Source organism: Ochotona princeps, chromosome 5 (assembly GCF_030435755.1).
Source record: "Ochotona princeps isolate mOchPri1 chromosome 5, mOchPri1.hap1, whole genome shotgun sequence".
Lineage (NCBI taxonomy): Eukaryota > Metazoa > Chordata > Mammalia > Lagomorpha > Ochotonidae > Ochotona > Ochotona princeps.
Genome location: NC_080836.1, coordinates 84,970,386 through 84,987,929, shown reverse-complemented (window position 1 = coordinate 84,987,929; position 17,544 = coordinate 84,970,386). Strand labels below are relative to the sequence as shown.

At 37.0% G+C, this 17,544-nt stretch overlaps 1 protein-coding gene across 4 annotated transcripts in view; it reads left to right on the top strand.

Moving 5' to 3' along the window:
• ERBB4 (erb-b2 receptor tyrosine kinase 4) overlaps window positions 1–17,544 on the top strand; it is a 1,037,128-nt gene that overhangs the window by 998,148 nt on the left and 21,436 nt on the right. For all 4 annotated transcript variants that reach the window (XM_058664956.1, XM_058664954.1, XM_058664957.1 and 1 more), the window contains exons 24-25: window positions 1,365–1,462; window positions 2,757–2,927. In XM_058664956.1, coding sequence (XP_058520939.1) covers window positions 1,365–1,462; window positions 2,757–2,927 — 269 coding nt within the window. The remainder of the gene's footprint in view (window positions 1–1,364; window positions 1,463–2,756; window positions 2,928–17,544) is intronic.

Below are 17,544 nucleotides of genomic sequence, written 5' to 3'. Positions count from 1 at the left end.
CAGCAGTCTCTCTGTATAATCTGGGGTTTTCCCCTTTTGATTTACACAGGTTTAGCAGAGAAACAAACTGGTGAAGGTGAATAAGCATCTTATTAATAAGAGACTTTGGACCCAGGTCTACCCAGATTTATATTCATGACATGTGTGATGCATTCTGACAGTGAGGAAAGAAATAAAACATGTTCTTTGCAGTTCAGGTCAGCATGCCCTTTTCTTAAAACCATAGTTCTATTTACTCAATATTTAGTTAGAGAAAAACCAATACTCACCGCAAAGTTAACCTTTTTTTGTCTCTGATAGTTCCAGAAATGTCTACTTTCTCATTAGCATCTTGACATTAGCAAGCATTTTAAAGAAATGGCTGCATGTAGAATATAGACCTTAGAGCTTTATAAGAAAAGGAAAAAGCAGCTGGCAGTAATGATACATAAACTTATAGCCAAGATTCCTAGATCAAGAATAAAAATTGAACTTCTAGAAAAAATGGTGACAAAATTATTAGCTTTATTTGTTCAAAATTGCTGGGTAGACATCTATAGAATAAAATTTAGGAATGTGTGCATTCTGTAATTTTTTTTCACATAGCTGGAATAGGCAATGATATAAAATCCTATAAAAATATTGTAAGATCAGGAGAAGACGTACCTAATAGAGATTTTTACTCCTTTGTTTTTCGAGAGTTAAAACTTAAGAATAAAGAAGTATTCAGCAAGAAAATCAAGGGAACCTTGATACCTTCATTTTTATTATCACCTCAGTATTAGAAACATAACCAGGGGAGGTAAGAGTCATTTGATCTAGGCACCCAGTAAAATAAAACATAGCTTAAAATTTTCTGATAGCAATTTTATGCTGGAAAGACTGGTACTAAGATAAGTTAATGGCTATTACTAAACAAACATTATCAGTTCCTTGGCCTTATTATTTATTTTCCACCAGGAAAAGGCTGAATGAGAAATTTGTTCTCTATTCCTGCTTTTCCTCTTTGTAGTACCATATATTATTGGAACCAAATCATTTTTTTCATACCACTTGTGTCGAAAATGATAAGTAATATTCTAATCAACACATTTATAAAAGGAAAGTGATTTTTAATTATCTTTATATTAAAGGAAGATATCTTAGATCATGTGATTGCCCAGAATTTCTCTGGGCTTTATTTTCTAGGAAGAACAAATGTTGAATCAGATCAACAAAATAGGAATTGAATGTTATTTTGTAGCATATTACATGGCATTAAAAAAAATCAGATTAAGACAGAGTCTTATCTACTGAATTCTTTCTTTGGTTTATTTTTCAACTAAGATTATGAAAACAATATTTTTATGAATACAGTAACATGTGTATTTTGTGTGAATGCCCAGGTTGGATGATTGATGCTGACAGCAGACCTAAGTTCAAGGAACTGGCTGCTGAATTTTCAAGGATGGCCCGAGACCCTCAGCGATACTTAGTTATACAGGTTAGTACATTTCACTTGTTTTTTAAGACCACCTCCATGGCCAGTCTGCTCTCAAGCATGAACAGCACCTAGACTTTGGAACTGTGGACGTGGCCGCTAACATTGATTAAAAAGCTCCTCAAGTGAAACAGCTTAAAAAGAGCTTTTAGCTTCATATAAAACCACCCTGGAGCACCTTCTCTTACTATTCATGTGGCTCTGCTGTGGAATAGCTAAATAATTATGATTCTACATTAATACGTAAAGTCTTTATTTTCAGACCAGCCTTGAGGAACTACTTTTTATTAACATTATGTGTAGTTCATGTTCATTATTATTATAATCTTCTCTTTCAGAAGCAGATGAAGGATTTTTACTTCAAGCTTGTCAGTGCCTGTAGAACATGAATCAGATCTTTCATACTATTAAATTTTAGTTTTTCTAAAAAAATATTTTGAAATGTTTTCTTTCATTTGAGGACGTATGCAGAATCTAAGCAATGCTTTATTCAAATGAATTAATGCATCGATAAACCAAACAACAGGAGAAAGAGTATAGTATGTGTAACAGAAGGAAAATAGATGGAATAATTAAAAATTAGTGCATGTATATGATTCTTTTCACCAAAACAATGATTATTTGGATGTTAGAGATGCTGAATTATGTTCTTTCGGTAAAATGAGGTTGTTTTCCTTCATATTAATAGGGTGATATAGTAAGCTTGATGAACTAAAATTATTTACAAAATATGCTATAAATATGGACAACTTAAAAACTAATAAAAAAATAGAGGGTGAAACTGTAGCAGTTCTTTGATCCCACACCCATTTATCCTGCTCTCCAGCTGTTTGATTTCTGAATGCCACCAGTTTGACAAGGTAGCCATCATGCTTTGGAGCATATCACAAAGCGCAAGCATCCCAATAACGTTATAACATCAAAGCAATCAAATAGATTAAAATTGATGAATTTATTACATTTGCCATTTATTCCTAAAGTCATATGTCTAATCAGTGAGCCATTACTCTCAGATATGAACTTTTATGCGCCTCAAAATATCCACATTCTTCTTCTTTATCCCTCTCTAAATTCTTTTATCACATTTGTCTGGTGTAAATATTTTATCTTACCCATCCATGTCCAAGGATACTATAGGATTCTTTATGTCTGATATTTACTTTAAAAAATGTGCTTTTGAAATGCATATGTGAACAGTTCAGTAGAGTTTTGATAATTGCCTTAATTTACTGCAGAGGTCACATATTTAGATGAACGGAAGAATCATATTTTGTATGTCTGGTGGATAATCTTTCAGGGTGATGATCGCATGAAGCTTCCTAGTCCCAATGACAGCAAGTTCTTTCAGAACCTCCTGGATGAAGAAGACTTAGAAGATATGATGGATGCTGAAGAATATCTGGTCCCTCACTCTTTTAACATCCCACCTCCCATCTACACTTCCAGAGCAAGAATTGACTCAAATAGGGTAAGAAATTGTGTGTGTGTGTGTGTGTGTGTGTGTGTGTGTGTGTGTGTGTTATTGTTTCTGGGAAAGCATGGATAAGATGTGAGGTGCTAAAATAGCATGTAGTTCTACATTAAAAACCATACCCACTAAATCTTCCAAAATATAGTCAGTTTTGGAAGACATGAATAAATAATCCAATGTATATCTTAAAATATTTTCAAGAGTCTCTAGGAACAAACATTTTCTTCAAGTTAGTTAGAGGTTTAGAGGTAATGCAAGTACAACTGTGAGTAAATATTTTAGGAAACAGTAAATATTTCCTGTCAACCTGAAGCAGAAACACAGAAAATGTTGCACTCTTTTGAACTAAATCAATCACATTGAAAGATCTACTGAATCATTCCTAAATCTTAGATTTATATTTTTAAAGAAAGTTCTGAAACAAATTTCTTTAAAAATATTCAACCCATCCAATATCGAATATCCTTGGTTTACTGAAAGTTGCCAAACGCATGCTTTTGTTCCTTTGTTTTTAGAAGTTCATGCATCATTGATTTGGCATGGATTGAGTACTTCCACTTACGAAAATATTAGTACACAAATTGAGACTAAAGGAAGCCTGACATGCTCTTTTGTCGCGGTGTCCAAGCTAATGAAAACACGTCTACAGATAGAGACAAAGCACAGCATGCTAAGTGCTGTAATCAGATGTTCACTGGCCATCATGGAGCATCAGAAGTAGGAAGTTTGTAATCAGTTTCCTCTATTTATAAGATATAAACATGACACTTACTTTTCTTTAGAAAACAATCTCTTTCACTTGCTTGACTCTCCGTCAAACAGCATCACCATAGCTAGTAGAACAAACGGCGTTCTATTTCTTTTGACCACAGGCATAAGAAAAACTTCAGCTTTCTCATTCTCTAAAACAAAGTTATATTCTGAATGTTTATTCATAATCTCAGAAATAAAAAGGTAATATTCACCTACAGTTTACTATTAAACATGTATGTATTAATTCTCTGAGTTCTTCCAACTATTCTAGAAGGCTCTATTATTATTATTCCAATCTTATAGATGAGAAAAATATAGATATTAGGTGACTTGACTGGTGTTATCCAGCTAGCCAGTGAAGAACAGGAATTTATTGGAAGCTGTCTCTAAGTTACTGGAACATGTCATTTCTTGACAGCAACCTTGCCATCTGTGATTGGCCTTCTTTAGGGAATTCCTCAGTGATTTTCTTATAAAATAAATTACTCAACCAATTCACATCACATCTTTTTACCCATCTACCTCCATGTACAAGGTCTGATATAGAAAGATGAAAAGATGAAAACCTCAATTAATTTTATTTTCTATGGAAAGTATATCCTTGCAGTCCAGACGGAAAGTTTTCCCATATGCTCAGTGAAGAGAGCAGAGGTGTAGAAAATACATCAACTGCTGCAATAAGATTACCAGTCTCATTTGTGGAAAGGATGAAAGTATTTAAGATATGTAAATTAGATACATCCCCCACTACACCTACCATGCAAAAAGTTAAAGTTACATGTTTATATTTTTAATTTTAAATGTAAAATTCATGAGATATTAAAAACAAATCTTCTTGTTTAATTTGCATTGTCATAAAGGCCAAAAGTGTTGATTTTTTAATGTTAATTCACATATTCCAAACTTTTCTTCATTTCAATTGGGATAAAGCTGTGAGTTAAAGAAACTGAATTACTGAGATGAAGCAGAAGTCGTGGGAGAACTAATTTGATCTTTTAAAGATTTATGTATTTGTTTTTATTTTACTATTTTATGATACAGTTTCATAGGCTCTGGGTTTCTCTTACTCGCATCGTAACACCCCCTTCCAATTTCCCCTATATTATTACAATAGTACAGTCCTCCACAGACAGTCATAAGTCTATCATTCTGCTATTTAAGTGTATCCTGACATTGTTAAAAAGGCGTAACTACAGAGAGAGAGAGAGAAAACCTTCTATCCACTGGTTCGTGGTTCATTTTCCAAAAGGCCTCAATGGCTGGAATTGAGCCAATCCAAGGCCAAGAGTCACGAACTTCCTCCAGGTCTCCCAGGTGTGTGGGGGGGGGTGGGGGAAGCCGGATCAGAGGTGAGTAGGCAGAACACTGGAATTACTGGCGCTGCAGATGAAAGATTAGCTTGCTACACCACCTTACCAACGCCCTAATTTGACATTTTAGGAATCACTTCTTATCCCCCATTATTGTTTAAACAATGTCATCTGTAGATTTATTTATACATTTTTAGTCTTTGGAAAGGAAATTGTCCCTAAATATAACAAATAACTAAATAAGTGTAATATTATTTTCAGGCACGAAAAAAGGCTTTTTAGTCATCCATATTGCCCTATTTTTTTCTGGTTTTATGGGACCTTTAAAGATTCTTTTTTTTTTTTAATTGAAAAATCAGATTTACAGAGAGAAGGAGAGATAGAAATATCTTCCATCCAATGGTTTACTCCCTAAGTGGCTGCAACAGCCAGAGCTGAGAAGATCTGAAGCCATGAGCCAGGGCCCTCCTCTGGTCCTCCAATGCAGGTACAGGATCCCAAAGCTTTTGGTTTGTCTTTAACTGTTTTCCCAGGCCACCAACAAAGAGCTGTATGGGAAGTAGAGCAGCTGGGATTAGAACCAGCAGCCACATAAGATCCAGGCACATGCATGGCAAGAACTTCAGCCACTAGGCTGCCGTGCCAGGTCCAGTTTATGGAACCTTTATGGAAATTTCTGATATATACAAATCAAGTTCCCTCTCCTGTCTTTCCTAGATAGCCTAACCATTCTATTTTATAAATAGTTACAAATTACTTCAACTTTAGATTCTGTGACCAAATTTTATGCTAAGTCAAAATCTTAAGGTGACGTTTGATTAAGTATTTCTTAATCATATTTTAATGGACTTTAAAACCAAACATTAATTCGTTTTTAAATATAGACGTCACTGCTCACTAGCCTAGAAACTTTTGGTAATTTTCTATATATGACCACAGTATTGCTCTCTCATTTTTGAAAAAGGCACAACAATACCTATATAAGAGTTAAGCAATGAATTAAAAAAATATACAGGAGCAATGGGTTCAGCCACTGGCTGTGAATCCAGTATCACAGCCCCTGTTTGTAAGTCTGACCGTTCCACATCTGATCCAGCTGTCTGCTAATGCACCTGCAAAGAGAGCAGGGGATGGCCCAGGTACTTCAAACCCTGCTACTCACAAGAGAGAGCCAGCTGGAGTTCCTGGTTCTTGGCTTAAGATAGGACCACACCTGGCCAGTGTAGTCATTAGGAAAGCTAACCAGCTGGTAGGTCACTTTCTCTCTCTCTCCAATTTCATCTTTCAAATAAATAAATATGTCGCTAAAAAACTTGTAAGGTATCTATAACATCAGGCAAATGCATAGTTCTTACCTTCTTTTTAAAATCACCCAAACTTCTTGTTTATTTTTTTTTGTCAATATGGTATATCACAATTAGCCACATTTTTAGGAGCTTTTTCTATTCATTATTTAGGAAAAGCCTCTTGATGCAGTTAGTATTAGGCACCAGCTGATTTCTGCTGATGTGTTCCAACAGCAAATAAATCGTAGGAGTTACTTCTTTGGTGCTTTTCCGTTACTTTGAATTTGCATGCATGTTGACAAATTCTAACTTTAAAGCAACAGATCAGTTCAAAACAGTGTTGATATTTGTCCAGAAAATTGGTGTACACAGATGCAAGTAATACTAGAACATGCTGATGTTACTGTGGTGAAGTGAGTAGCATCTTAAATATTTCTATTAGAACAGTGTACCAGAAGTGCTAACTCCAACATGATATAGGGAGCAGAGTATGAGGAACTATTTAACCTATTGCAAACTTCAGTTCTCTGCATGTAAGAAATGAGAAGTGATAGTACAACACTGAGTAATCTTTTTATGATTTATTTATAAATCAGAGGAGAGTAACAGAGTGTGCAAGCTTTTACTGGATCATTCCCCAAATACCTGCAATTGCAGCAGCTGCCTCCAATAGTAGGAATCTGGACTGCCATGCAGGTCTCCCTGGTGAGCAGCAAGGACTTGAGTAGTTGGGCCTTCATCTGTTGCCACCAAGACCCGTTAGCAAGAGGCTGGAGAACAGCCAGGACCGAAGCCTAGGCCCACTGATACAGGATGTGCTTGTTCCAAGTGTCGCACCTGTCCTGAGATTTCTGTACGTGTGATCTCGTTTCCCATTTATGGCCTATAGTAAATGCTCAGTAGTGGAGATATAAATGACAATTAAATCAAAGGAGGAGCCAGCATTGTGAGTAGCAGATAAAGTCTCCCCCTGTGACATCGGCATCCCAAAGGGTGCCGATACATGCCCCTGGTGTTCCACTTCAAATCCCGCTTTGTGCCTGAAAATAGAAGTTGCTAACTCCTAGCTTCACCTTGGCCCAGCTCTAGTCGTTACACACATCTGGGAAGTGAACCAGTTGATGAAAGGTCTATCTTTGTCCCTTTCTCTGTGACTCTGACTTTCAAATAGATAAATGTTAAAAATAAAAACCCTCAAGAAGAAAGGCAAAGACAGTGTATTTGGAGCTTGCTCTCACAAGGAGTAAGCACCTTTGTCATTTATGTGCTGGAGAGACTGCAAGTGAGGCAGCGTGGACAGGTAGGCTCTACAGGAAGCAAGCAAGGGAAGAATTCAAGTATGCCATGATATGAGCCCTTGTCTGGGGGAAGCAGCAGGCTGACTAGAACTGATTTTACTGATTTTTAGAGATACATATGTGACTTTTTGTAGTGGTCCTGGGTTGAAAGCAAGTGCAAAAAGTAAGGAAGTTGTCAATTATCAGTCAAGCTCAGGCCACATATGGCTGATGTTTATGCAAGTAATTGTTTAGCATCCTGGATTGTTACTGCAAGCAGCAGTGTGACTCTGTAAATCTGGCTTCCTGGACTGTTTATTGCAGACAACAGGTTCATTTCCTGGACAGGTTGCAGCACATTGTGGAACAGGGTTTTTATTTTTATGCGTGATACAGCCTGGGACATTCAGCCATTGATAGGTTTTAGGTCCCATTGCATCCTCTGTCTTCCTACATAAATTTATTTGCACACATGCTGCCTATTTTAATTGTTCAATATGATGTTGAAATGTGTGATACAGGTAGGTCTGTGAAAATTGGATAAATTTAGTCTGTATACTTTTAATTTCTTTGGCTTTGTGTTTAATCTAATGAATTGCATATGAAATGCCATGACAGTGAATAAAATAGATAACCTGATAAAGTTGAAGACAGTCTGGTTTCAGTACAACAGGAAATTTAAGGGCAGCCATGAGGCTCAGCAGTTAAGACACTATTGGGGAAGCCTGTGTCCTCCATCCAAATTTCCAACTCCACTTTAAATTCCAGCTTTCTGTTAATGCACACATGGGGGAAGAGCAGATGAGGGCTCAAGGATGTGGCTTACTGAAACCCCTGTTAGATTATTCTGGTTTACCCTCCAAAGGCCCACAATAGCTGGGGCTGAGCTAAGCTAAAGCCGTTGAGTCAGGAACTGAATCCAGGTGTCCCATATGAGTATGAGGGGCCCAGCTATTTAGGTCATCATATACTCCTTGACACACATCAACAGATAGTTGGAATCAGGAACAGACTAAACTCAGACACTCAGATATGGGATATGGTTTCCCAGGGGGACGTTTAGCCATTAAACCAACCACCTGCCTCCAGACCTACAAATTAAGTCCAGATTTAAGAAAGTGTCACTTACCCAAAAAGGCTGTAGTTCTAAAATAACAAAAGGGTTCAGGGAGGGAGGTTTTTCTTCTTGAGTTGTTTTCACATCTCTTGCTGCTGCTAGAATTGTTTTCATTCACTCAATAGTGATAAGGATTCTGGGACAAACTTTTATCAGTTTGGTTTTGGTCAAATCATTAATCATACTCAAGTTTCTTCAATTCCATGACAGGGAGATTAAATCAGATGATTTCCACAAGTTCTATGACTTTCCCAAATAATTATTGCATTTCATGCATGTATGTTGTATTTTCTTCCCATAAATGTTTAATGATAAAGTAGCCCAAAATGCCTTTTGAGCTACCTGATACAATTTTTGACATGTGATTGAGTAGAAAAGAGAAGTGCCTATAGGCACTGGTTAAGGAAGCATCTCATAGCTCAATGACGTACTGAATTTTTGGTGATTTAACCAGGTAACATTCGTTGTAGTTTAGGAAGAATCAAGAATGATTCAAACAATGATGGGTTCTTCTTGATAAATGATTGTAATCTCAGGATATTGTTTTTACATTCGGAACAAAATGTGTCAAGATTTTGAGCATCATATCCTTGACATAGTGTTTAGAGTTGTGTTGTTGTTGCTGATTTTCTTTTTCGGTCTACTGAAAGAAAGAACTCTTGTTACTAAAGCTGCATATCACCAGGCATTATCTCAATTTATTTTCATCTTAAAGTCCTCTTTTAAATTTCTCAACTTATAATAATAAGATAGTAGGTGAATTAATAGCTTAAGTGTTTATTAGGGCCATGCCTTACATTTTGGCAATGGAGGTACAAGGCTGGAAAACAGAATTCTGCCTACAAAATGTTTACTTCTAGGTGAGAACATAATATTCCTAGAAAGGCATACCAACAATAACAATAAAAAGGCAAACGTAACTCAAGCAGCTAGAGATTGGCATGAATGATATTTAGCTGTATTTTAATGGAGGATTTAGTTAGAATTTAGAACAGAAATAGGGTTTGGGGCGAACAGATCAGAAATGAGTCAGATGAAAACCAAAACAGTATGAACAAAACAAAAGGAAAAGCTCAATTTAAACAATAGATAAAGGAGTGTTTTCTGAAGTTAATTTCAAAATCTTAGATTTTTTAAATATGTTCATATTGCACATATTTTAGAACTGTTATAAGAAAATGATGGGTAGATTTTCTCCCAATTTTCCTATTTCTTGTCAGTGTTATGACAGCTTTAAATATGGTTTTCAATATTTTATTCATTAAATGATCCATCTGATAACCAAATTATTTTTTGGACTCCCTAGAAAACAGATCTTGACTTCTGCTTCCATTTCTCTAATTCAGACCCTGGTGTCTTCCTAGAGATGGATACAGTATTTCTCTAACAGCAACCTTTAAACATTGTGATTGCACTGTGCCAAGTGAAAGATAATATTAATGAATATTTGTATTGATACCAATTCCATTTACTTTTAACTTACCAATTTAGAGTTTGCCCTTCTATTATTTCTATCAATTAGATAAAATTCTACTATTTCTATCAATTAGATAAAATAAAATCTATTTTATTTATCTTATTTATAACAGTTAGATTAAATTCCATTATTCCTATCAATTGGATAAAATAAACTCTATTGAGTTAGACAGACAGATATAGATATAAGGTCCTCCTTATCTTATATATAATCCTATTGTCATGAACACTTGAAGGGCTTTTGAACATTTATCCTAGGAAATGACCTCATCATTCCAGTTGACCAGTCATTACAATTTATTTTCTGCTGCTCTATAGCTGACATGCACAAAATGGCCCAGAGCTGGAAGCATTATCCAAATACTTATTTCTTTCAACCCATAGATCATGTCAAGACTTTCTGTGTAGATTATTTACTTTGAGAAAACCAATGTCTTCTTTATCAGTTTGTCTGTGTTAAAACATTGCATTCATTTACTCTCCCAAGATCTTGGGAATTAAATATATATATATAAATGATTATGATTTCAATGATTCAAAACTAGCAATGTATTTAGAACTTAGCGACTAATTTGCAGCAGGAAGAGATGAGGCCAGCAGTAGGGTTTTTTTTATCTTTTATTTATTATTGTTATCATTTTATGATACAGTTCCATTGGCTACTGGCATTTGCTTCCCCAATGCCCTCCACCTGGTTCCTCTATATCATTACTATAGTATAGTTCTTCATACACAGTCACATGTCCATCATTGCGGGCATGGACAATGGCAGAGAGTCCAGAATCCTATTGTCAAGATAGAGTAAACAGTTTCATTGTAACTCCATCTTTGTCTGGAAGCAGAAATGCATACTACACTGCATCTTCACATCTGGATGTTAGTCTCCATTTCACAGTTACTGTACGTCCCCTTAAATGAAAAGCCACAATACAAAATCAACAATAGGAAGAAAAACAGAAATTTACAATGCCATGAAGTTAAATGACATGTTACTAGATATAACAGTCTCCATTACACAGCTACTATACATCCCCTTAAATGAACAGCCACAAAACAAAATCAACATCAGGGAGAAAAAAGAAATTAACAACACCGTGAAGTTAAATAGCATGCTATTAATGACTAACATGTAGCTGAAGAAATGAAAAATCAAGAACGTTCTTGAAGAAAATGATGCCACTGCTTGATCTACGAGTCATTGGAAGATTTCATCAGAAGAAAGTGTTTTGAAGAGATGAAACCAACAGAAAGCAATCAGGCCAAAAAAAGTATTCAAGAATTGAAAGACACTATTAAGAGGCCAAATATAAGAGTAATGGGAGTCCCAGAAGATGCAGAAAGAGAAGCTAAGTTTGCAAATGTATTTAATGAAATAATAAAGGAAAATTTCCCTAATCTGGAGAAAGAATTGGGAAACAAGATCCAGGAGGAGCACAGAACTCTCAAAAGGCTTGATCAAAAGCGATCTTCACCAAGACACATGATCATCAAGCTCTCTTCAATCGAACATAAGGAAAAGATCCTTAAATGTGCACGTGAAACAAATCAACTGACATATAAAGGAATGCCAATTAAACTCACAGGAGATCTCTCACAGGAAACTCCATAGGCAAGAAGAGAATGGAGTGACATATTCCAGATTTTGAAAGAAAAAAATTGTCAGCCCAGGATAACATATCCAGCAAAGCTTTCTTTTGTCTTTGAAAATGAAATAAAATTCTTCCAAGCAAAGAAAAGTTAAAAGAATTTGCCTCTTTCAAACCTGCCCTGCAAAGGATACTACTACAAGATGTTCTCTTGACAGAGAAGAGGAATAGCACCTACCAAAAACAAAGGCAAATGGGAAGAACAGCCCAGTAAAATGACAACAGAAGACTAAACCAGTGAACAACCCATTCCTAAAATGACAGGACCAAAGTACCACCCATACATAATAAACTCTGGACTTAAAAACAAAACCCATCTCTTTATTGTCTACAGGAGACACACTTCACCAACAAAGATCAGCGGAAACTACATGCTTGTACTTTTAAGGAAGATGTGGGAGATTGTTCTCAAGTCTCTCCCTTTAAGAATTATTTATTTTATTTGAAATTAAAAGTTAGATGGACAGCGGAGAAAATATGAAAGATGATCTTCTATCTGCTGCAAGTAAGAAGTGAGCCAGGCCAAAGCCAAGAGGCAGGAGCTTCATCTGGGTTTCCTACGTGAGTGTCTGGGACTCAAACACTTGAGTTATCTTCCACTGCTTTTCAAAGTGCGTTAGGAGGGAGCTGTATCAGAAATGGCATGGCAATAGATATGAATGGGCACCTAAATGGCATTAAAGATGGCAGCCATACCTGCTACACCACAATACCAGCCCCTCCAATCTCATAAATTTAATGTTCAGGTTTGCTTTTTTGTTGTTGTTCTACTGGGCAAAACCATGGAAATCTGGATTTTGACCTGAAATCCAAGGAGGTTTATTATAGTGGGTTTAAAAGGCTCCTGCTGGCAGTTTAGGAAGAAGCCGGAGATGCTGCTGTTGTTTTGCCTTCACTGTGTCTGATTCTATGAAGCTCCCTGTAATCGAGAGTTAATGGTTTAGGAGAATCAAATGGAACTGAGAGCCAAAAGCAAAGCAGAAATGCAACAAGAGCGACATCGCTATTGGGACTCAGCACTTGTATACTTGAAAATGAAATGATCTTCACAAGTTTCACAAATGTTTTAAAATGCTCAAACACAAAATCAAGCATAGCTTCAATGTACTGATCATGTATATAAGTGTTTGGTTTTTCTCTGAGCCTTCACATTTAATACATTTTAGCTTCACAGCACAGATGACTGAGGCACATAACTATTTCTATTTTGCGAAGGCAGAAATGGAACACAGTCGTCATCTGAGGTTTCCAGCTCCTATGATGATAAATAGGATTTGAATGCTCTGTGTTTGAACTGCTTGTGGTCTACACTTTTTTTAAAAAAAAAAGATTTATTCATTATTGGAAAGGCAGATATACAGAAAGGAGGAGAGACAGAGAGGAAAATCTTCCATCTGATGGTTCACTCCCAAAGCGGCTGCAACAGCTGTAGCTGAGCCAAACCAAAGCCAGGAGCTAGGAGCTCTTCCAGGTCTCCCACGTGGGTGCAGGGTCCAAAAGCTTTGGGCTGTCCTTGACTGCCTTTCCCAGGCCACAAGCAGGGAGCTGGATGGGAAGTGGAGCTGCCGGGATTAGAACCGGCGCCCATATGGGTTCCCGGTACGTACAAGGCAAGGACTTTAACCACTACGCCATCACACCGTGCCCTGGTCTACACTTTTAACCTTCACCTCTCATTTGGTAAAAGGATAACTCAGTATATAATCATCAATAAATAAAAATTAAGTAAAATATAATTCATATCATTGTTCACATGAGGGCTCGGCGGCATGGCCTAGTGGCTAAGGTCCTCGCCTTGATCCCATATGGCTGCTGGTTCTAATCCCGGCAGCTCCACTTCCTCTCTATCTCTCCTCCTCTCAGTATATCTGACTTTGTAATAAAAATAAAAGTAAATCTTAAAAAAAATAATTGAAATTTATTTTAAAATAGCATAAATGTGTGGTTTCTTTATTTTTATAAATATTTGAGATGAATTTTAATGAAATCTTTGTTAACTTTAGGCTACAAAATAATATTTTGCAAAACATCGCTACACTTTTAGTTTCTCAAAATCTACTATAAGCAAATTAGTTAAACCATAACAGGATCACTTGCACTTCAATATCACAAAATATGTAATAGCTGAATAGTACTTTTAATTCTTAATTAATACATAGTAATATACAAATTGATTGGATACAGCCATGTAGTGTTTACACACACACATTGTATGCTGAGCTAGCAAACAGCACCTCAAACAGTCATTTGAACACCACTTAAGGTTTACAAAGCACCTTGGCACATGTGGATTTTGTTTTCACAGCAGAATGCCATTTACAGTATAGAAAAATCCTTGGTTTATTACATCACTTGGTAACTGGAATAAGAGCTTGGTCATTCAAGGAGCAAGCTAGTGTTAGGTCTTTCAATTCCAAACAAAGTGATCCATCTGCTAAATAATGAGTCACCTGACAGAACCTCTTGTACTTGCAGTGTCTTAGCAGTGGTGGGCTTGGTCACTGCCAAGCACCTCCCTACAACACTGCAACAAGTGGTACAAAAACAGCTTCTTGAAAGAGAGTCTGAACTTAAAGACCCTTTCAGAGATCTTTGTGAAATTATTTTACCCTTGAGCAATTGTCAGATAGTAAGAAGCCTCTTTGAGCAATCAGAATAGGCCTTTTGTCTTCTTTGTTAGAAAGGGCTGAAGAATAAGATTTGGAGCTAGACAAGGAAACGGAGAGGAAGGCAGGAGTCATTTGGGAGGATGCTGAACCGTCATGTTGGTTAGTGTTTTATCTAAATCATTTAGGTGATTAGTTTTAGTGTTATTGCAACCAGATTCTCAGTTCGGCTATAAATTCTTGCAAAAATCTCATCAAGAGGCTTATTCTTTACTGTACAAGGCTCAGAGAGCACAATTGTGAGTTTCCTTACCCTTAATGTAATAAAATTGGGACATTATCATCAACTTTCTATTCAGATATTTTGGAGGTGATTTAATTTCTGTACGTATTTTTTTTTTATTTATTTGAGAAATCCATCTTTGTCTGCCAGGCTCCCTGTCAGGCCAGCGTGCCATGATGATTGCCTCTGCGCGAGGCTGGAGGGAGAGACAGTCTCTTTCACTCTCAATAAGGATTGATGGCATTTTGAGAGGTTCAGAATGCCTTGTGATTACTTCAGGGGACGGCATGGAGAAGGTGGCTGTGGGCAGGAGGGGGTGGGCTTCCTCATCAGCTGTTCTTTGTGCACTTCCTACAGTTGAACATACTCTAATCACAAGCATCTTGTCCTTCAGTCTCTTTCCAAACTCACCTGTCAAAGGAAAACTTCCCTTTTGGGTTCAGAATTCTGATAGACCAGAGTCTTCAAAAGAGAGGCTCATTTGTACTGTGTGGTTTTCACACAGACCCTGTAAATGAATGGCTGTGGATCAGCCTTTCATTATACTTGGAGCAAAACTGAATTGAGAGATGGATAGGCCACGCTGGGAAAAATTCCAAATACTAACATCCTATCTTTTGATGTGAACTGTGCTGCACTGTGATGAAGTACTACAAATCAAAGAAGGCATGAAATCGGAAGTTTAATCCACAAGCAAAATTGGTTTGCTTTTCTGACAATAATCACAGACATTGTTTAGTAACATCCTCTCTTGATTGTTTTCACTCCCTGGAAAATGACAGTATGTTTTCAAATTCTTTGCATTTTGGAGATATTGAAAGGTGCATAATTTATGCTTGTCTGGACCCTGCTAGAGTTTCCTTTGAGTTAGAACCAGGTACTACAGCTCTATATGAGACAGATCAGTTTGTTACATATTCCTGGATTGAAATGAACAGATTCATGTTTTATTCCTGATAATTACAAATACAATGTATGTATTTCTCTATTTACATTAAAAAATAGTGTAGGGCCCAGCATGGTAGTTTAGTGGCTAAAATCCTCGCCTTGCACGCATCAGGATCCCATATGGGCGCCGGGATAATCCCAGTGACACCCCCCCCCCCCCCCCGCTTCTAATCCAGCTCCCTGCTTGTGGCCTGGGAAAGCAGTCAAGGACGGCCTAAAGTCTTAGGACCCTGCAATCACGTGGGAGATCCAGAAGAGGCTCCAGGCTCATGTCTTAGGATCAGTGCAGCTCCAGCCATTGTGGCCACTTGTGGAGTGACTAATGGGATGGAAGATCTTCCTCTCTGTCTCTCCTCCTCTGTGTATTCTCACTTTCCAGTGAAAATAAAATAAATCCTTTTTAAAAATTAGTGTAAATAATAAACAGATACATCATATTTCATGTTTGACATACCACATTGTTTAATGAAAAATGTTTGAGGTTATCTTACCCTTAAATCTTTTTTGCTATTTTACCACTTACTATTTTTATTACATATTTAATGTTTTATTGACTTTTTATATATGAGGAAACTGGGGCACAGCTCTGAAATGACAGAACTGGGAATCTTATTCTAGAATCTATATAATCTGTGCTCCTTTGCTTTTCAAAGATGTATTTATTTGTTTGACAGTCAGTTGTAAGAAGGGGGAGAGACAGAGAACATCCAATGTTGGTTTACACCGCAGATGGCAGTGATGATCAGGACTTGGAGAGTTCAAGGTCTGCACCTTCTAGGTCTCTCAGTCTGAGCAGCAGAGGCCCAAGCATTTGGCCCATTCTCTGCTGCTTTGCTCAGGCCTTAGCAGAGAGCTGCTTCAGAAGAGGGGCAGCTGGGACACAAACCGGTGTCCACTTGAGATGCAGACATTGTAAGCCACAGTTTTATGGCTGCAAGACCACTCTGGCCAGGAGTCTGTGCTCTTCACCCCAGTGTAAATGCTCTTTACCTCTGACATTTCCTAGCTGTTTCCCCCTTGTTTCAGGGCAGAACATCTGTAGAGAATGTTTACTTCCTGCCCCCTTTTCAGCATAATTTTTCATAAATACTGATTTTGATGTGTAAGGGCTGGTTGAATGGTCTTAGTGGTGACCAAATAGCCACTAATTTAGATAGGAATTTTCACTTTATCAAGTGATGATTAATTTAGGCAACTGCTGATGAGCATCTGTTCAATCATTTATTCAATCACCAATTACTATTTGTTTACTATATGCCTGACCTTATAAATGACTATGAGAGTGACATCTAACACTCAAACCAAGGGATTTACAAATAAATAGCTAGCCTGTAAAAGTACAATGGGGAAGTGCTAGTCTAGGGCCAGAGGGAATACAGGAGGGAGTACTGGAACAAAGCAACATTGTAAGCAGGGATGCAACAAGCTCACACTTGACATCTCTGGGGAAAATTCTGGTAACTTTTTGATGCATGAATTAGCACAAAGAAAAACTGATTACCTTCGGAAACAAAGAAGATGGGTGTGAGGTTTGATGTAAGTGATGATTTTGACAGAATCAATAGTGTTTGGATGCCAGGTGGATGATGTATAATGAAATAGAATTTGAAAGTAGCAGCAAGCTTAATAAACAGCAACTGGGAAGACATTCATGTGATTATTATGTGCAAAAAACAGAGGAGTAATATAAGCAAATAGAATTAATACTTTGAAATACAATTAGCTGTATTTATCATTTGAACATCACTTGAATGCAGTAATGTAATCAAAGAGATAAGAGAAGGTAGAAAGAAGGAGGAACAAACGGATAGAATTCTAGGGGGACCCAGGTGAAGAAGTTCCAATACATGTTTTAGACAGTTCTACGTAAGAAGTCAATTGTGATGGAAAATGTAATAAGTTTTAAACCCTT